This window comes from Diospyros lotus, chromosome 3 (assembly GCF_014633365.1).
Source record: "Diospyros lotus cultivar Yz01 chromosome 3, ASM1463336v1, whole genome shotgun sequence".
NCBI lineage: Eukaryota > Viridiplantae > Streptophyta > Magnoliopsida > Ericales > Ebenaceae > Diospyros > Diospyros lotus.
Window position 1 is genome coordinate 35,676,753 of NC_068340.1, and position 21,401 is coordinate 35,698,153.

At 36.0% G+C, this 21,401-nt stretch overlaps 3 protein-coding genes across 3 annotated transcripts; 2 read left to right on the forward strand and 1 right to left on the reverse strand.

The window, feature by feature from the left end:
- The first annotated feature begins 4,907 nt into the window (after window positions 1-4,907).
- Window positions 4,908-11,444, forward strand: LOC127798022 (sister chromatid cohesion 1 protein 1). Its single transcript, XM_052331295.1, has 20 exons — window positions 4,908-4,960; window positions 5,319-5,387; window positions 5,452-5,510; window positions 5,611-5,655; window positions 5,752-5,771; window positions 5,870-5,946; window positions 6,474-6,585; window positions 7,707-7,782; window positions 7,938-8,016; window positions 8,113-8,222; window positions 9,046-9,119; window positions 9,222-9,374; window positions 9,491-9,656; window positions 9,737-9,819; window positions 9,906-10,092; window positions 10,184-10,262; window positions 10,460-10,602; window positions 10,693-10,783; window positions 10,886-10,998; window positions 11,080-11,444. Exons 1-20 carry the CDS (start codon window positions 4,908-4,910, stop codon window positions 11,160-11,162), a joined length of 1,872 nt encoding a protein of 623 aa, XP_052187255.1. The 3' UTR covers window positions 11,163-11,444.
- A 713-nt stretch (window positions 11,445-12,157) lies between these two features.
- Window positions 12,158-14,289, forward strand: LOC127797533 (peptide-N4-(N-acetyl-beta-glucosaminyl)asparagine amidase A). The gene has a single exon (XM_052330518.1). The coding sequence runs from the start codon at window positions 12,173-12,175 to the stop codon at window positions 14,051-14,053; it is 1,881 nt and encodes a 626-aa protein (XP_052186478.1). The 5' UTR covers window positions 12,158-12,172; the 3' UTR covers window positions 14,054-14,289.
- A 352-nt stretch (window positions 14,290-14,641) lies between these two features.
- LOC127797535 (probable methyltransferase PMT23) lies at window positions 14,642-20,726 on the reverse strand. The gene is made up of 8 exons (XM_052330519.1): window positions 20,073-20,726; window positions 18,968-19,117; window positions 16,839-17,109; window positions 16,637-16,747; window positions 16,181-16,352; window positions 15,714-15,971; window positions 15,232-15,426; window positions 14,642-14,906 (listed from the first exon to the last, which is right to left on the reverse strand). The coding sequence occupies exons 1-8, from the start codon at window positions 20,544-20,546 to the stop codon at window positions 14,705-14,707; spliced, it is 1,833 nt and encodes a 610-aa protein (XP_052186479.1). The 5' UTR covers window positions 20,547-20,726; the 3' UTR covers window positions 14,642-14,704.
- Window positions 20,727-21,401: the final 675 nt, after the last annotated feature.

Genomic DNA, 21,401 nt, shown 5'->3' on the forward strand with positions numbered 1-21,401 from the left:
ATTTGCATTTTGATATATGCATTTGGGTTTCATCTTACTTACATTTAATTGAAGTTTAAATGTATATATGATCTGCTGATTATTTTGTGGGCCAATGGCCATTGGGTCGAGATCTGTTTTATGAGCCAAGCCCATTTTTCATGTGGCCCATGCGTGTTTGCCCCAGCCCAGCTCGTTGTATGTTGCTATATAAGGGCAGCTTCATGCCCTAGCTGAATAAGATTGCTCATTCTCTCATTTTTTGAAACCCTAGTTCGGCGAGCATGAAGTGAGACTCTCTCGCTTGTAAATCCTTTTCTTGTTCGGTTGGCTTCGGTTTGTGGTAAGATCACTTGGTAAGGCTGTATTGCTTTAATCTCGGTTGTTGAATCACCTGAGGCGTGAGAGATTGGATGTAACTAATAGATCAGATTCTTGACATGATCTTGAGATTGGTAGAACAAATCCTATACTTGTTCTTGTATTTTCTTTTTTGTTTTCAGTTGATGTATTTGCAATACATCTTGTTCTTGTTGTGATCTTGTAATTCGGTTGTAATCGAAAGCTATTAATGGATTAACTAGAGGCGGAGCCTCTACCGTGAGTAGGATCTTTTGATCCGAACACGTAACTCGTTGTGTTGTCATTTTTGTTTATATTTTACTGCGCTTGCTCTTGGTTGGTTTGGCCAATTAAACAGGGTTGCAATATATCAACAGCACGGATAAAAATAAAATTTTTACATAAATTATATACACGCAATAAAATAAAATTTACACACTATACATAACTTGAGTATTTAAATAATATGCATATTTTAACATAAGAAATATAGCTAAACTATATATGTTGTCCGATGTAAGATTGGGGTACAGAAACTATTTATGTGCTAAGACCGAACCCATCTCAAACTATAGTGATCGTAACTCATCCACACCTAATATAAAATATGTCATCGTTCCAATCACCTCAATCGTGCTAAACAAGATAATCTTCCATATCACCAGCACCCACCTCAACCGTGCTAAACAAGAGGATCTTCCGTATTACCAGCACCCACGTCTCACTTACATAACTATTAGACATAATTAGTTTTTTGAGCAACAATAGAATAACATAAGAATCAAACAAAGAAGAGGAAAAAGAAAACATAAACTCCAAGCAGTAGAATCTCTTTAGGGAGGGCAGCGAGAGTTGATTCTTGGCCACCCAACTGCCACTTAAATTGGTTGTTGCGTGTTAGTAGAAATTGAGAAAGGCTGGTGATGGCGTAGGCGAAGTTGATGCCCCCTTGAGAGTAGAAAGAGTCGATGCCCCTTGAGAGTAGACTCTTCATGTAGAAAGAGTTGACTCTCACGACTTGCTGGTCAACATTTGATCAATCAATTCTTAAGACACTTATGAGTACACGATGTGGATTCTAAACACAACACTATATACTCTTCATGTAGAAAGAGTCGACTCTCACGACTTGCTGGTCAACATTTGACCAGTCAATTCTTAAGACACTTATGAGTACACAATGTGGATACTAGACACAACACTATTTAGTGTATGACTTTCTAAGTTTACTATCTGCTAGTAATCAAATAGCATCAAAATCTTTTTCGGTACCGATTAACCCTTTAACCCATCACCAAAATTTCTTCATATCCCAATAATAACCCAAGAGTTCCTGAAAAGCGTCTAGCAACGGCTTAGAATAGTATATGTGGTAGTGAAGTCTCACTTCAAGTGAATCTGTTACAGTTAATGATTATCGTGTGCTATAATTCTTCCATCACCTAACGTCCCAACTGAGCGAGAGTCATGAAATGATAAACTCACAAACTCAGTAACTATATGTCAAACCTCGTTAATGTGACTATATGACACATCAAGAAACTCTTTTCCTGACATTTAATTTGCCTTACCCAGGGACTGTCCCGTTACACTAACTGTATATCACATGGGACGTTCACTCCATCAATTACCGACGAGAGCGACGAATCATATCCATGAACACCTGCCTCTACATAGCAATAATACAAAACCACATAGATGAATATTCTTACATCTTAATTGGATGGTTCGACTCGTTAATAAATCTCTCACACCAATACACAAGATAACTGTGTCAGTTCAAGTTTAAGGATCAACATACCATCGTAACTTGACAACATGATTATTATCTACTATACTATGTGGTCAGTTATCAACGTCACATTCGACTAGTTGTTTTCCAACAACCACCCACATGCCTCTTAACGACATCCTCATGTTATGTGGCGTGTGACACACCACCATTCTATTAGTATTTCCATATTGAATGAGTTAGTAATTCATTTGCTAGTCCATACTTGACTAATCGAAGTCCCTATCCAAAAAAATCAAGGATTAGGAATAATTTAAGAACTCTCGTTCACAGAAAATCCTGTCACACAGTTTTAATACTTTGAGAATAAGATTTTTAAATAAAAAATTTAATAACTCATTCATATACTTGATTGGAGAGCGAATGAATAAAGATAACTTGCATTTTATTAATATATACAAAGATACAAATATATAAAAATTAATATATACTTATTTAATAACTCTTTTATATCTTTTGAAATGAAAATGAGGGCAAGGCCAGTCAACTTCATTCATGTAGTAGAAGATTAAGATTGCATTCTTTTTACTGTTTTCAAGTCATTTTTAATTTTTAATTTTCTAAATTAATGAAAACGTGTTCTCTTTACTGTTTTTAAAAATGCATTTTTGAAAACAAAAAAAAATTATAAAAAAAACTCAAAACAACAAAAAATTATTTTGAGTGTTTTCATTCAAAACAAACTTTAAACTAAAAACACATTTATTTATTCATATTTTATTATTATAATGAAAAAATATTACAAAATTCATTAACTTGAAAATGTATATTTTTTAATAATATATTAACATTAAATATTTTTAATTTACTAAATAATTAAATTTATTGAATAAAATATCATTAAAAAATTATTTTCAAAATTTCAAAGAGAACTCATTTTCTAATTTTTTGTTTTGAGAAATAGTTTTTCAAAATGACAAAGAAAACGTATTTTCAATTTTCTAAAAATAAACTACCAAAACATAAAACTGAATATGAATTCAAAATTCAAAATTCAAAATTAAAAAACAAAGAGAACGCAACCTAATGTTTCTCTTTTGATCCAAATTTGACGATGAGTTAAAAGTGTAATTGCTTGACATTACTTGCAAATGTGTATTTTAATTGAAATCAAAATATAGACCGACAAGTATTAATTTCTAACTTGACTTGAATAATATAACTTTACCTGTGTTAAAATATAGCAGTCTTCTATACTTAAATATACATTATTTGCGTATCCATCCACCTAGTGGCGGAGCCACATGTTGGCCAGTTGGGGCCTTGGCCCCAGCTGGTTTTTTTATTTTTTTAATTTTTTATATATATTAGTATGAATAATTATAATTTTTATAATTTGACCAGAACTAAAATTAGCCATTGGCCCGAACTAAAATTCTTCCTTGATTCCGCCACTGCATCCACCCTAATGTTTATGGCTTAGACTCGTATCTATCATTTGTGAGCAGCAAACATTAAAGTGACCAGTACTATTTTTATTTGGAAATACTATTTGAATAATTAAAGTTTGATATTTATGATAATATATTATATTAATATCTGTGTGTTATATAAGTATAAATATATAAAATATTAATACGTTATATGATCATAAATATGAAATTTAAATGTTTAAATGAGAGAGTGATTTTTATCACCTATACTTCACTATCAAACGATGAGAGATAACCTAAACTAAATTTTCATTTACCCTACGGGAGGGGAACAAATTTGCACCATGTCTCGGTAACGACGTTCTCAAATTTTCCAACCGTTAGCTTACCTTTAGATATTCTCATGTTGTGTTGTAATTGTATATTAATATGAAAAATATTATTTGTATTATTGGGCTATACTTTGAATTATATAATGTAGCTAAAATTACAAAAATACCTCTCACTCAATATGGTTAGGTGAGAAGAATATTTTTGTTATTTGTATACATATACAGAGCAGATTTAGAAATGAATCTGAGAGAGGACTGACCACAGATTCATCATTCATTATAACTCCCTTATCTCCCAAATGATCTAAATTTCAGGACAAATTTGTTGAGAGGGCTGAGACTGGCACGGGCTGCAACCCGTGCCTGCCCCCCCCTTAGATCCACCCCTGTACATATGTGTAGTCTAAATTGTACCTCTTGATATATAGTTACTAAGTAATGTATTATATTTCTTAATGTTAAAAGTAAATAATAAATATTTATTTAATATTTTACTAATATTGTATTATATATATGCAAATAGTCTAAAAAATATTTTATATAAATTTTATAAATAAATTAAAATCAACAAAAAATTTATAAGAATATTACAGTTTAATATAAAAATATATGTAAATGAATTTATGATTAATTAAAATTAAAAATATTAATATATATGTTTCTATTTTAATATTTATATTGTACTTAAAGTAGTTTAATATAAGTTTTGTACGATTTTTTTAAAATTAAGTAACATTTGCAAATTAAATTTTATAAACAAATCCACGAAATAGATACGCTTTGATCTTCACACCAATAATAAAAATAAAAAGAAGTTGACTTTTACTAAAACAAATTTAAAAACAAAAATAAAAAGAAAGTGATGGAACGTTCTTGAGGTCTCAACTCAAGTCTGAACCCAGATGGCGTGAAAGCGTTCCGCTCTTCATTGGCGGGGTATTCTGTTCCCCCCTCTTCCATGTGACCCTCTCTCTCTCTCTCTCTCTCATTCATATATATGTGCGTGTGTGTGTGTGTGTATTCAGTCTGGGCGTCTGTTTTCATCACTGTTGTACGTAGTTCTAGCAAAGCAACTCGCGAGACGACCAAATGTTCTACTCGCACCAGCTTCTTGCTCGCAAGGCTCCCCTCGGACAGATATGGTCATTCAATTTCTGTTTTATATTTTGTCTTTGGTCTCGTAGCTCAAATTCATCGCAATTTGATGAATGATGATATATTTCTCCATTACATGAATCGTAGTTTCTTTGTTTTAAACTGAATCTTCTTCATCATCTCTTTCTTTCTTTTTTGTTCTGTCCATCAGTTCTTATTTCGACGAGGAATATGTAATTTCTGCAAAATGAACTGGAATTGTTTCTCACGGATGTGTTCATTTCTGGAAATTTACTGCTAATGTGATCGCAATTTCCATTCAACTCTCATCATCTGTGAAATCTAACGCGCGGAGTTTTGATCTCTGCCCTGCTTCTCTGTCACTTTTATCTCGGTTAAACGAAGGATGGCGGCGACAATGCACGCGAAGATCAATCGGAGGAAGCTCGACAAACTCAACATCATAAAAATCTGGTAAGATTGCTACACTATCAACTTCAATCGACGTAATTAGACTGATTTTCGTCTATTCGGACAGTGAAGAAATCCTAAATCCTTCGGTCCCAATGGCTCTCAGACTCTCCGGAATTCTCATGGGTGAGACTGTTAGATTTATCTCAATTTCGATTTCCAATCTCATTTATCCACTGAGTTGAGGGATGAAAAATAACCGCTAGCTTCGTTTGCTTGTGTACAGGTGGAGTCGTGATTGTCTATGAACGTAAAGTGAAACTTCTTTACGGTAAGCTTTAGAATTCAATCCTACTTGTTTGGCTATCTTTTTTATTAATCTGAATTACCGAATGATGGATTCTAATTTTCTGAAATGCTTTTGCAGATGATGTAACTCGTCTTCTGGTATGCATTCGGCCTGTGTCTTTCAAGGATAATCACAGACCGTGTCTTTCAGGGATAATGACGACGAACTGAGTGGTGATATTGTGCTTTCTACTCAGGTTGAGATAAATGAAGCATGGAAGGTGAAAGTTGTTCCAGATCCGACCCTCCTTCCCAAGGGCAAATCTCAGGCCAAGTCAGTCTCAGCGTCTCTTCCGAAATTTTTATTAAGTTTGTTAATTATAAAATTTATTAGTAGAAATCTATGTAGAGCCCATTCCTTGGTTAATTTAATTAATAGAGATCCATGTGAAAATTGCTTATTGATTAGTTGTATATTTAATGGTATGACATATTTAGTTAATAACATCTCAACTATTAAATATGATTTAAAAAAATAAATTGCTAAATTCAAGAGAATAATTAATAATGCAAAGTTCAACAGAACTCAAAATTTTTGTTAATTTTTGATGATTCTAGATAGTGAGTATTAATAGTATAATATAAAATATTTTCAGTGCAAAAATAATGAAAATGAAAAATATAAAAAAATGAAAAAAGATTACATCTAAAACTAAATTCCACTTCTAAAAGTAGAAAAAAAAGTATCAAAATTATAGTTATAAAATAGATGGATTTATAAATTTTGATAATATAAAATCTTTTTAATATAAATAAATATTAATTTATCAAGTTTTGACTTATTTTTTTTCTTTTTTAAAGGTTCGAAGCTGTCACATTGCCTATGACTCAAGAGATTGAGTTAGAAGAGATTGAGTTGTCTCTCAATAATACAAATAGAGTGGAGTTCGAGCATACCGACTATTTCGCTATGGTAACTTTATTATCTTCTTTCTTTTCATTGTAACAAAAATATTATTGTGATTTTTTAAATAAACTTTTGTTAAATAAATATTCACTCTCTCAGAAAATAACCCTCATTTCAATTATAATTTTGACAAAAGTTTTTACAGGGGTAATTAATCATTGCACGTATGAAATATTTAGGTAAATTCATTATTTGATTATTTATCATTGATGAATAAACACTAGATGGTGAGAAAGGAGTAAATAAAGATGTATCAAGATGTAATCAAATCTAAGTTTAGAGTTAACATGCTTCCAATATTGATGAGCAAGACTATTTATGAAAAGTTTTACCAACATTTCAGTAATTCTTTGTAATATGAAACAATTGGCTTTGAAAACATTCAGTAATTCTTTGTAATATACTAAGACAGGGGAGTTATGAATCATGTCTATTTGAGTTTGTGTAGTATTGGCATTAAGTGTGCAATGTACAGAAAGTATAGATTGTGTAAAGGGGTGTTTTACTCTAGAGTCTTAACAGGAAACAGAAAAAGAAAAGAAAAACTAACAAATAAAGAAAATTAAGAAATTTAATTTTGCTCCTTTGAGATCAAGTACACAGTTGCCCATTGTCCTCTATGTTCACAAGTTACAGCAACTTCCATTGCAACCTTTATTTCTTTTTTTATTTTTTTTTCTTGGCCATCGCAACTTTATTTAGAATTGCATACCAAACCACATGCAGTCAGAACATTTTCAAGTAAAATATTATTGGAAGACGCCCCTTCTCCTAGCTGTAGTTAATTTAATCTAGGCACGATGATATGTTAACAGAAATATTCATGCCTAATTTTTTGATCACATAATATAACTCATTTGTTGTTTTATATGTATTTTATGAAGTGAGCTTATCTTTATAATTTCAAAAAGATATTATAATCATCTTTCTTTCATTCTTTCTTTTTTCTTTTTCCTAATTAAAAACAGTTATCATCTTTCAATATTGAAATTTTTATAAATATTTTGATGGAATAGGATTTTTTTAGTCATTTAATCTAGAGACAGACATTTTCAGCCAATTTTACCTCTGATCTGTTTGGCCCCAACCCATTTCATTCTTCTGCTTGACCTTGCCCGTGTACACAGCGACTGGACGATGTGGAAGACCCGTATATCAACAGCTATATCAGAGAGGAAGATCAATCCGTGCAATACCATCAAGGTTTTCTACTTTTCCTCACATATCGTCCTGATCATTTAAGCATGCTTCTTTCCATGTTGATGTTCCGCCTTTATCATGCTAGATTCATTAGTTACATTGCTATCAAGGAAAAAAAGAAAAGATTCATTAGTTACATCATTGCTTATCTCTCTCAGCCGACGCCGCCAATATCACCTTATTTGAACGTTATGATTCCTACCAGACAGATGCAGATGCATACAATCGCTTTGAAAGGTAACACTTAAAAGCAGGGGATCGCCCAGCTAGCTTTGCTTCTTTCTTTCTTGTTTTCTTTCTTTTTTTTTGGGTCATATATGAGTGTTTGGGCAGGTTTGATATTGAAGGAGACAACGAGACAGAGTTAAATTCTCATGAGAGGCGGATAGAACTTCCGAGTACTCTGATACCCTCTCCACCTCGTCCACAGGGGCCTCAAGAACGTAAGCAACAGAACATATAATGCTGTTAATTCACATAAAACTGCGTCTGGGAAAAATGCTTAAAGGTTTTAGGTTGTTATGACGTTGGTTAAGAACTTAATACAAGTAAGTGATTGATCATTCAATCAAATCTTTGTTCGTTCTTTTTTTTTTGGTTGGTCTATTGATTGCTAAATGTTTTACGGTAAAAAATAAAATGAAATAATGTCCACTGTATGTTTCCTGAAAAGCATGAGTTGAAAGATGGAAACATGATCTATTGACTTCCAAGTTATAGACAGCTTTTAAGCATTTCAGCTTTTAGATAGTGAAAACATGATTTCTTTCGGGTTACTATGGCAATTTTTGTCACAGTAACCAGTCTTTATTTAACTGTTACTCCGTGCATATCCTACTCCTAGTGACAGCCATAGGAAGATTTCTCATATATGTTGCTTGTACCAGATCTGTCAAATATGCAAATAGATGGTAATCATTTGCAAAAGCAATACTTGGATTCATCCAAAAAAGAAAAAAAGAAAAGCAATACTAAGAAGTCTTAGACACACAGACATAAGCCACGTACCTTTTTCTTGGTCTGAGATAAATGCTGAAGGGATAACATTGAGTCAATCAGGCTGCTATTAATCTCGGCATTTGATGAACATTTATGGCAATGCAATTCTTTCACGGTTCCACCTGAGCTTAGGAGGAGATCCTTATCTTATTAAAATTCTCTTCTCTGATGCAAACAAAGACCTTGAGAACTATATATGAAAAACCTATATAAACTTAGGACCCATAATATTCTGGTTAGATACTCTTAACTCCAGGCCCCTTGCAGCTGATGAAATCTTTGACCAGCATCCTGAAGACCAAGTCAATCAAAAATCTGATGAAGGAAAGGAATCTAGTAAGGTAGCCTTAACTAAACATTTGTCAATACTGTAATTATGTTGAAGAATCAACAAATAAATGGCTCAAGATGGAAATGTGCGAGTGATTTCAATGCCCCGACAGGATCACCAGATAAAACGGCCAGCACGTAGGAAAGCTAGGAAGCCAGCAGCCTTGGAAATGGATTATGAACAAACTATTATCCCTGGTCAGATATACCAGTCCTGGCTTCAGAGTGCTTCTGATATTGTGTCAAGAAGAGGAAGAAAGAGAAAGGTATGCGCACAATAAGTTTTTCTGTCATTTTGTTCCATCTATTGGCAGAGTGGGAGCAGTATTTAATCAGGACAAATGACTCCAACAGAACATTATCATTGCCTTTTGTATTGCAGCACTCCAAAGTAATGTCTACCATGAAGATAGGCAGCATTATGGAGTTGCCTCCTGTGGCACTTATCTCTGGGTTGTTCAACAACGGAAATAGGGAAATACAATATCCCGCACCTCTTTTAGAACTGTGGATGCGATGTACCCAACTGCCCCGTAATTCATCTTCTGGTAGGAGTTCATGGTATATGACTTTTAAGTTTCTCCATATTAAAAGACTTGTAGTTAAAATTCGCTTAAATTGCATGCAGGTAAAACTTCTCCACCCCATCCACCAGAACCTTCTTTATCATCACCTCCACATATAGCTGATTATAATGCTCCAGTGGGATCTGTAAGCACTCTATCAATCCTTTGCTTTAGGATTGTCTTAAGGCATACATTCTACTCTGAAGTCTGATAAAATACTGGGATCTGAAGCACGTTGGAGATTTTCACAGTGGATTCAGCTCTGAACCATTGGTAGTTTCCTGGGAGAAGCATCGTGGAAATCTCAACATTAATGAGGTACCAGCTGACATCCTCGTTGAGGGCCTAACAAACAAACTTGTGAACAATGGTGCAAATTTGGCTGAGACCAATGTGATGGTCACGCCAAAAGATTCTGGTAAATCCCTCGCACACTTCCAATCTTTATCATCTCTCATTTCTCTAAGGGTTCCTTAGACTTCATTTTAATGGCTGAAGTCATACTACAGGAGATAAAGGAAAATCACTTTCCAGTTCAGGATCTGGGCATGGTTTCCTGTCAAATAATTCAGAAGTCAATTCAGGCAGGTCAGTGTGCATACATGCATATATACAAAATGCCTGTCTAGGCCGACAACTAAACACCTGGTAGTCATGAAACTACAATATGATTTAAGAAAAAGAAGTGGTTTGGTGCTGGTTAGTTCAAACTTGTGGGAGAATTATGTTGCAATACATCAAAAACAATGCGTCGTCTCATTGACTGGGATGTTTATACTGTTCAGATCCAACAAGAAAAGGCCTTATTCGTCATCTAGACACAGTAGCAGCAGTCTGGACCCGTTAGCTGAGGAGCACTCATGGGAGGACCCAGATCCAAATTTCAAGCTAGCCAGACTATCAGAAAATGGCCCGACACCTGAGTACGGTAAATAGCCGATTGACCACAAGCTATAGTTGTTCATCAGTTCTTTTTTTTCTCCTGGGACTATTCAAATTCCCTGTTTTACTCGTGCAGATCTCTTGGTAGAAACTGCACCTACACAGACTCAACTTCCAATTCCAACCTATAATCAGCCTGTTGATCAGATTACTGATTCTATTAGAATGTACAACAATTCCTTCTTGAGATTCCATTGAACTATTCAATGTCCTAAAGATGTTATCTTTCAATCTTCTCATTCCCACTACCTCATGTTGGTTTCCTTCAGGCAGCTGAAGAAACATTTTGAGACACCAGGATCTGCTCGTGCAGAATCGCTCAATCAGCTAGCCTTTGGGATGAACAAAACAAGAGCGGCCCATCTCTTCTATCAAACTTGCGGTATCAGCCCCCTCTCCAATTGCAATAACATATTCTCAAATTGAACTTGACATGATTGATCAATTAATGCTTTCTTTTCAGTTCTAGCAACACGCGATTTCGTCAGAGTTGAACAACGGGTGCCATATGGGGACATTCTCATTTCTAGAGGGGCAAAGATGTGACATTTTAAATTCGCATCCTCTTCTCTCAGGTGGGTTTCATTCTAACAAATCTTTGTTTTCTAAATAGTGATTGACACTTGGAACAGTATAATTTGGCAACGGCTATAGATTTATATATAGTTTTCTCTGGTCTAGCTAGGATTAAGGCAATTTTGTAGCATGTAAATGGCATGCATTTTATTCTAGCCTTCTTACACTGTTCGAGTCTCCCATTTATTCTTCTGATCGGGTTTTATGTTGATTCCCTGTTGGAATTTCATGATGAAATTTAGGGTTTTGGGCACTGCCATGATTCCTTCTTTCAGGAAACTAGGAAGTTCATGATCTCTGTGATCAATATACATACATAAATATATATGTATATTATAAATGTATGTATTCCACGTTGAGAATTGTATAGGAAAGTTGTGAATGCATATCTAACAAGTCTGAAGTTTAATTATTAACTCTTTTTAAGAAATTGATGTTAAATTGAATGGCTAGTGCTTTTCTTATTTTAATAATTGCGGGATAGGAAATTCGGGAAGAACCCACTCAGCCACACTCCAAGCAAAAATACATATCAATTATTAAGGCTGACAGTGACTTTACACCAACATTGGCTTTGGACAATGTTTCTTTCTTCATAATGATAATTGTGTGTAAATGTATTAAAGTAAACCTTAATTATAAAACTGCCATTATCATGTTATTTTAATAGTAAAACTAGTGTAAATATAATTCTAATCCTTAATTTCACGAGGTTGGGTTGATTAAATAAATTTTTAATTCAAGTTTAAAATTCATATTATTTTTGCATTATACAATTATGATAAATAACACTAAAAAAGTATTATTAAAAAAACTTTCAACATAATAATTATAATATACAATTTTTATATGTACAATATACAGTTCTATTATATATATAATATCTTTTATATCATAAAGCGTAGCTAACGCCTTGATTACTCCAGGAGAGACCTTCCTGCAAATTGACAGCCAAATCAAAGCAATCCCAAGGCACAAAAATGTCAGCCTCGCTCCTCCTCCTCACTCTCTGTCTCCCCTCAACCCTCTTCTGTCTCTCTTCTTCTTCTTCCACATCACCACCACCACTTCGCCTCCACAAATCAATCCCACGCGCCGCCCACCACTCTCGCGAGTACATCGAGCTCGCCCGTCCACTGCCGTCCGATCATCTCACTCCGTCATGCACTCTCCGCGTCCTCCACCACCTCTTCGCCGACACCATTGGCCGCCCGCCGGTCTCCACCCCTTACTCCCCGCCGTTGAATTGCTCCTCGTCCTGGTCCCACGTCGTCCTCGAGCTGCGCGCCTCCTCCTCCGGCGACCAGTACGACCGCATCGCCGGGGTCTGGCTCGGCGCCGCCGAGATCCTCCGCACCAGCACCGCGGAGCCCACCTCCAACGGCGTCTTCTGGAAGGTTCGGAAGGACATCACCAGGTACGAATCCCTCCTCAGGCGGACGGATCTGGCGATAACGGTCATGCTCGAGAACATAGTCAATGACGAACTCACCGGAGTTTACGACATTACGCTCACTCTGTTGTATTACAAAGGTAACTCGATTAATCTTCCGTCGTCAAGTGAATTAAGTAGAAAATTAGTGTTTAGGAAGGATTACAGGGATATGGGCTTAGTCAATGAACAGGGAACATTAGGATTTGAAGATAAATTGGGGGAAAACCCAGCGATTAGATACAAAGAAGGAGTAGATAGTGTAAATGAACAAAGGAACTCAAAGTACTTGTATGAAACCCCGGCAGATTTGATACTTCCCATATCCAACGACGGCCTCGGGGAAGGGTTTTGGTTCAGAATTGAGAGTGAATCAGGGGTTCAATCTACCAAGGTTAATATTCCTAGGAATACACTGAAGGCTGTTCTTGAGGTTTATGTATCATTTCATGGAAATGATGAATTTTGGTACTCAAACCCGCCTGATTCATACATAAGGGTGAACAATATGAGCACTGGAAGAGGCCATGGAGCTTATAGGGAGGTGTTTGTGACCATAGATGGCAGGTTCGTCGGGTCAGTTGTTCCATTTCCGGTTATATTCACCGGAGGAATCAATCCGTTGTTTTGGGAACCGGTTGTGGCGATCGGTGCTTTTAACCTGCCTTGCTATGATTTCGATTTGACTCCCTTTTTGGGGCTTATTGTGGATGGGAAGACTCATTTATTGGGCCTTGGAGTGGCTGATAGCGTTCCGTTTTGGCTTGTCGATGCGAATTTGCACCTATGGTTTGATCATGGCTCGTCGAGAATCGAGGCTAAAGTTGTTAGTAGCCATTCTCCAGCTCTTTTGATAGAACGCACCTCAAAATTTGTACAACTTGATGGATCATTCACCATAGTAGCGAGGAGGAAGAGTCGATTCTCGGGGTGGGTGAAATCAAGTGCAGGCAATTTGACTACTTATGTCTCGCAGGGTTTCAGGTTCAAGAACTCGATAAAGTTTGCTCAGAATGGTACTTACAAATTGGTGAAACAGAAAGTCAATACAAAAACTATAACGAGAGTAGTATCTGAGATGGGTGGTTTGATCAATCGGGTAATCGTCCGGAGGAAATACCCTCTCAGACTGATAACCAACTCAACTCTTTCTGGATCAAAAAGCAGTGATTATAAGATGCTGACTAATGTTTCTCATGCAATGAGAGAGAAATTTTCCCATGGACATTTTTCAAGCTCTTTATACAACAATCAAATTTCTGGGGGATGGATGGTGGTCAAGGGCCACTCTGTTCGTTCTGGATTTGCCATGACTAACCAAACTTTCACTTCGAAGGATGAATTTGGTTGCTACTCCCGGGTTGTTGCAGCTACCCGTGGCAAGCTCATCGGCGACAATACCACCTTTAGTTGTACGTCATCCTTTTAGGGTCAAATCAAGTTGTCTCTGCCAGTGCAAGATCACCCTCTTTTCTTCTTCTTTTTTTTTTTTTTTTGTAATAACAGCCATAGATTTGTATAAATCCAGCAGCCTGGGGGTAGGGATTTAAACCAGTCTCACACTGAGCCCGGCAGGATGGCGCAGCCTGCATAATAGTACTTTCTCCAAAGTACTCGGTGTTAATATTTCTAACATAATGAATAATCCTTGTGCTTCTAAGAGTATGGTACACACCTGCACAACTTCGGCTTTGTAAGGTGGCATTGCTTTCACCTCTTATCTACCACCAACATTGAGCTTCATTAGCCCTTCTTTTGCTTGATTAGCCCTTGATGTTAGAAGCTTTCTTTTAGATGTTTTTATTTTTATTTTTATTTTTTTTGCCGGATTCTTGTTTAAGTATGGTGTTGCAGCAAGCCTACAAACCTTGCTGTAGTTGAAGTCATCTTATTTGCGGTACATAGCTCCGTGAAAATTCACTGATCTTTTCCCAGAAATAAGGAAAATAAATAAATAAAAAGAAAGAAGACGTCAGATTTCAACTAGCCAGTAGCCACTATAAATTGCTACACCGTGGGAGAAAAAGGAAATATGCAATTTTCTTTTCTATGACTTGATCGATGGAGAATGAGGCCTCCCTCATAGGCTAGTTTTGCCATCTGGACGCCAAAAACCCTTCTTACCAACAAGGATATGAGCCTGATACATGTTTATTGACCAGTGAAGTGAACGCAAAATTGGACTCAGATTGTTAATCATCTCAACGGTGTCTTGAACCAGTAGAATTCCACCAGGTCTCAATATCCGATCCATCTCAACAGCCACTTCTATTATGTCACATCTGGGGAGAATTACAAGAACTCAACTCATAATAAAAACAAAAGATCTTATAATTTTCGCAAGAAATACCTCTTATATTTATAGGTCAAAACAAAGGGCATTGAGGCTCGTCTTTTTACTCAAAAAAAAAAAGTTGATTTCACAATTGAAACAAGTGACCTTTTAGTTCTAAAAGAGTAATTTCATTATTATTATCAAGATCTGCCCTCTCAATTTCCACGCATGCCACTTCATTCTAAAGTACAATATGAGTTACGTTGATTTTTCAAAGAGTTTAATGCTAAACTATAAATTCAAACACTGGTGATGTATGGTAGAGCAATTACCTTTGAGACAGGTTTTTGAAGAGGAAACTGGAATGCAGAAGATCATAAGTTCGAGGGTAGGTATTGAATGACTCGCACCAATCATGATAGATTCCAATCAGCCCTCTATCAAAGATCACAGATAATGTATCTGGCCCATTCACAGGGATTACATTCATCACCCATAAAGGCAGATTAATAAGTGCTGCAGCAAACCTGCGACAATACAGAGAGCATGTGAGATGATAACTAAGCAAGGAAAATACTATGGTTCAAATCTCTTTGTCCAGACAGATTTTTTTGTGCTTGCAATTTGCATGATGAATTTATCCACTACACACCCAAAATATAGTGACTGGGGGTTTTATGTATATAGAAAGAAGGAAAAACTATGAAACCTAGTCATAAAAAAAAAAAAAAGGAAAGAAGGAAAAAGAACGAAGAAAAATACTAGGAGCTAGGAAGTACAATAATAAATAATTCGGTAAGTTGATATTCCTCACCCTCCATAGCCAGCATTCATATCCATTACATTCCTTACACTTGACCAGTTTATGGCAAGGCCCTCTAGATAAACATCTGAGACGAGAGCAGACCAACGTTTGGTATCCTCATTAAAGTTCTCTTGAGCTTCACGTTCAATTGATGATAGGCTTGGTGGCATACTGGTAAGCCTTTTGGGCCAAGAGGAGGGCCAGCCATAGCTGTTATCCGTGCTCCCTGCCGGCAGTGAGGCCAGACAACTGTCGAGAGGCACGTACCTGTTTGTGCAAACAATATATAAGTCTTTTATCTCGTCACCTGAGCTATTATATGAATTCTAACTAGTCATTTATCAATTATTTTTATCTTTAAATTTATCTTTTGTAATACTTTTCTAATAGGTGTGTTCATGCATGTAGCTAATATTAAGATCGTAATCATAATAGGTATTTAACCATCATAGCGTGTAATATGAAAAAAAGTATACCATGAAATATTCTGTCTAGTACTTGGATCACATATGGGTGGCTTATTGTCCTTGCGGTTCTCATAGCAGGAGGATGAAACAGGCTTTTGATATATAACCAACCCAATACCAGATGATTCGACAGTTTTTGCCGCTACCTTCCAGCATATTGATTGAGTCAGAGACACCATAGCTGCAGCAAACAGGGAACAAAAATAATAGAGATCAAATATGAGACTTGATTAACTTCCAGGAAACATATGGTACACAGACTAAACCTTCTGTGAGGGCAATGATTTCATGCTCAAAAAAGTTAACAGAACAAACATACTCTACAATTCCAATTTACAATGCTGGATGGGAATCCAATTATGAGAACAGTTATGATGGAGTCTTTTCCCTTCCCTCTTTTTTTTTTTTTCTTTTTTTTGTTGCTTTTAAACATGAAGATAAGATAGAGATGATGGAGGCACGAACAGTTCCAGACATTCTGATCTCTTTCATCATCACGGTAAACTGGTGTAGCAGACCAAACGAAAACCCCTCCAGGCCTAAGAATCCTATTGAGTTCAATCAATGGTTTTCCACCTACAGTTTTCAACGAAAACCATCAGACGATCAGACAGAGAGGATAGATGGACTGATGAATTACAGAAAGGACTAAATATGGAAAAATTACCATCTGCATCCCAATGAACTCTGCACCGCGCACAATGAATCAAATCGTACGCATTATCAGGAAAAGGCAGCCTCTGAGTTCCAATGACAGAGAGAGTAGCTGGAATTCCACGCTCAAGAGCAAATTGTATCTGAGCCTCATGCTCATCTTTTGGTGCAAATGACATCGTGATGACATCTTTGTCCATCAAATAGCCACCAAAGCTAGCAACACCGCAACCAACATCTAAAATAACCCGTGTTCGTTTGCGCCATTCAATTATCGGTAAAGTCTGAAGAAAAAAGAGGTAAACTTACTTTATACTCATTTTAGGACTGCTAACCCCGAAAATTCGGACCAAGCAGCATTATCCCTAATTTTAACCACTTGAAAATCAAGATAAACAATTAAAATAACATTAATGTCCTTTCGTCTTTTTGGGTAAGTAATGACATAAACATCTTGTACCAAAGTGCTTGTTAAAATACTCATTTACTAAAACTCAAAAACCCACCAAGTTCATGTCAACTGAAGCACAATATGACCGGGCCGGCCAACTCCAGAAGGATTTAAGTGATAATGCTTCTTAAGGATAACAAACCATTCGGAAATAGTTCCGTTACCAAAATGTAATTACTAGTCAGCAAGACCTTAGTTATGTCAAATAGCATGCATTAACAGTCAAAATAAACTATTCCCCAATTGTAATCTGAAGCCAGTTTACTGACTAGTGACACGACTTACTTTCTTACGTATCAATCTGATGGATATGAGAACTTGACTAGCTTTCAGGGCTTTAGTTGACCTTAAAGCATCACTTTTCGTTAGATAAAGCTCTTGAACAGAAACAGGGATCATATTTGATTTATTTTGTAATTCAAGCTACCTATATTTCTATTAAAATACATCTAGAAAACAAAGTCTGGAAAATGGCATAAAAAAAAGAACGACTTTTCCCATGTTCCTCATTAGTACTTTGTCTTCTTTACAAAAGACAGCTCCAACGAGATCTTTTTGTTTGCATTTTCACTCAACAGCAAGAACAAACTAATGCAAGCTCTTCTCTTCTTGCGAATGGAATCCACATAAGTGTGGAAGATGACATATAGCAAACTAAAAAGGAGCAATAATATGCATTACAAGATAAATGATCACCTACGGTACCCTCATGTAGTGGTCCTGCTTTCAAGCAAGGGAGAGAAGGGACTTCCAGTCTTCCAGACCCCTCTCAAGATCCTGCTCCATAGTAACATGAAATTCATGTATCTGAAAGTCTTATATTCTGCTCTTTTATATTCCTAGGTCAGATATTGAGTTGAATGGATCCTAGTTCGACTACATACATTCCCAGTAACACCCATTACCAGAAAAATGAACAATGGGAAAGGTCGGGAAAAACCAAAAAAAAAAAAAAATGAGAAAGAAAAAGAAAAGGCCACAGCAGCATTCCAGATGCTTCAACATTTTCCTAGACTCACCACTCATTTTCATCTTCAACCCAACACTTCTCTGATCACCTTGTGATAGAACAATTTATATTTTTCCGTCTTCTGTTGAATGGTATGTACAGCCTTTATATACATGAACTTAGACTACTAAAAAGGAAATAACATATCCTACAAATATTCTATATATCTCAAGATATATGGTTACTATATTGTAGAGATACTATATACAAATCATATCTAAACACCTCAACCCCCACAGGACAGGAGAGGGTTTCACGTGTCATGCAACTCAAGCACTTAAAAGTGATGTCTATGAATTCTCTGGGAAATTGTTGAGAAAACTATTTACAAAAAAAAAAAATGCTGAGAAAACTACTGTAAAGATTTTGTTAAACAAGAAACCATTGATAAGGATAGGCTTTTGAACAGAAAGAAATAATGGGAGTTCAATCCTCTGTAATGAACAAAACTACACAGTTTTGGTTACATTCTGCCCCTTCGGAGTGTGGTCTGTTCCACAAGGTGCTCCCTTGATTGCCAAATCCATTTTACATGAAAATGTATTGATCATAGATTAAGTTAATTTTAATGGAGATGGACAATGCACTAAACGCAACTGTTACATAAAAGAAAAACATCTCAATGCAGATTACAGCTTTAGTAAGTCAAGTAAAAAATTTGAGCATATAATACATGGAATACCTTTTTTATGAACTCAATGTAGTGAGTAACTCCATCCTTAAATTGAGTACCACCACCAGGGAAAATAAGATAGTCACCAGATCTGCGCACCCAATTTTGGTCCTTCTTGTATTCAACAAGCTTAGGGTGAGGCACATTATCATACCATATCTGGAAACAAATATTTTGAAGCCCAAACTATTTAGATGGAAACAAAAGCACCAAGTATGTGAGCAAAGTGAAACTTTCTTAGGCTAAATCAATTGCCACCTTTTGTTCACAAGAATCATATAGATTTATATTTTGGACGAAATGACTATGCTTCCAAAAATGGCATTAATATAATATCAAAGTATTGAAAAGTTTACATCCAGAAATGAAAATCAGAAGTGTGCAGCAATAAGTTCTACATCAAACGTGCGCAAGTCTCAAAGAGAAAGTAAGAAACAGACATCCATGTTGTAACCAAACACTCAAATATTGGATATTCCAAGCAAGAAGTCACACGTTCTATTTTGGACATTATATCTTGTAATTGGAGTCCAGATAAAATCAATGTAATGAAGGCTTTCAAGAATGTGGTTCACTTTCCACTAAAGAATCCGTGTTCTTGTTGGGGTAACAATAAAAAGTATGGTAACAGAAAGGGAAAGGTTCAGGAATTTGACTACAGATATGGGCAAACGGTAGCCGTTGTTGACGTATATACACATGTAAACCCATTGATCTAAACCTTAGAAGGTTATAGTCACACGTAACTTTGAACCGGAGAGAGGATTACTCTTCTTAGTTTCATCAATGAATGCCCGTTGTGCACTCCAAAATACCTATCAATGTAAAAATGAGAAGCCTCTTTTTGTTTTCCTTCAGAAGCAGAGAACCACAGCTCGCTGATTGCACACGAACAACACATGAGCCATTTATTGATATAAAATAGAAGTCTTCACCCGAAAGATAAACCACATCTTCAGAGCTCATGTACGACACTATTGTTTATGAAGTTTACTATTTACTTTGTCAAATACTCAATATTCACTACTTTTCACAGTAATAGCGGAACGAATATTCAAGCAAGAAATCAAATTGATAAAAACAAAATTAAACCTTACCAAAGTATCAATCTCACCATGTCCCTGCTCTTCGGCCACGGAACCGGAACCTTGTACCCCTGCGGAAGGGGAATCAAACACCGGGGACTCGGCTCAGGGCAATGCCGTTCCCTGTGCTCCATGTGCCTACGCGATTTCAAATCCTTTATTGCCCTGGAATTATCGAGACAGGGAATATAATCCACCGCCACTCCGCCCTGACAAAGCCTCCAACTCACTTGCAAATCAACCGGCGTGACGGTAACATCATCGTTTGACGAAACGCGATCCTGCTCGGGGGATGTGGCGGAGCTAGGTTTCGAGATCGGAACTGGAGGGCTCGCAGCCGGCGGAGATGGCGAGTGGACGAGATCGGTGGTGAAATTGGCGGGGGATTGAGTATTGTTATTGGAGAAGAGACGGAAGGTGCCAAAGATGACGAGGAGAAAGAGAGCGAAGATGAAGGGGTATTTTCTCTCCTTGATGAGACCTTGGACGGAGATCGTAGCCATTTCTGGAAGCTTTTCTTCAAGATTCGATTGGTTCGATCTGCTGCGACTCAGAGTGTCAGAGAGAGAGAGAGAGAGATATGAGGGTTGGTTTCTTTCAATACTTGAACGCGGTGAGAGAAGGAAGATTCAAAGAACCAAAGAGGTGAGAAAGAGAGAGACTCAGAGAGTGAGCGCTAAAGCGAGTGGCGATGGCAGTAATAATTTGCTCGTGGGCTTATTTCGAAATGTCGTTGTTGCAGAAGACAAGGCGGGCCCGCCACATTTATCAATGGCTTTTCGCCCACCTATGTGCCGCGTTTGGGGAGTGCGATTATGGTCAGTTTAAGGATTATAGAAGTTAGCTAATTTACCTATCAAACAAACAAAAATTTGTACATTTTTAGGGTCTACTAAATAACTCGTCCTATTTTGGCTCCTAAATTATAATTATTTATTATATTTTAAACATAATTAAACTATAATTATGCATAATTTTTTAACTTACATTTAAAATTCGATTTAGATGTTTGTGACTTTCTGTAATTAAAAATAAAATTAATGTTGACAAAAAATATTGAGATAACATCTATTATAAGGACTAAAATGATCTTAAATTTATAAATATAATAATTTATTTATTAGTTTTAAAAGTACAACAATTTATATTAATTTTTAAAATATAATAATTAATTTAACTCTTAACCCAAAATACAATAGTTTATTTGCACTTCACCCATATATTTATGCAAACTATAAAAGAAAGAGTAATTTTAAGAGTACTATGGGCACTCATTAATATATAGCAAGTACATCTTGTTTTTTAATTTTTAAATAATTTATCAATTAATAAAAGTATTTGAGGAATAAAAACAAGAT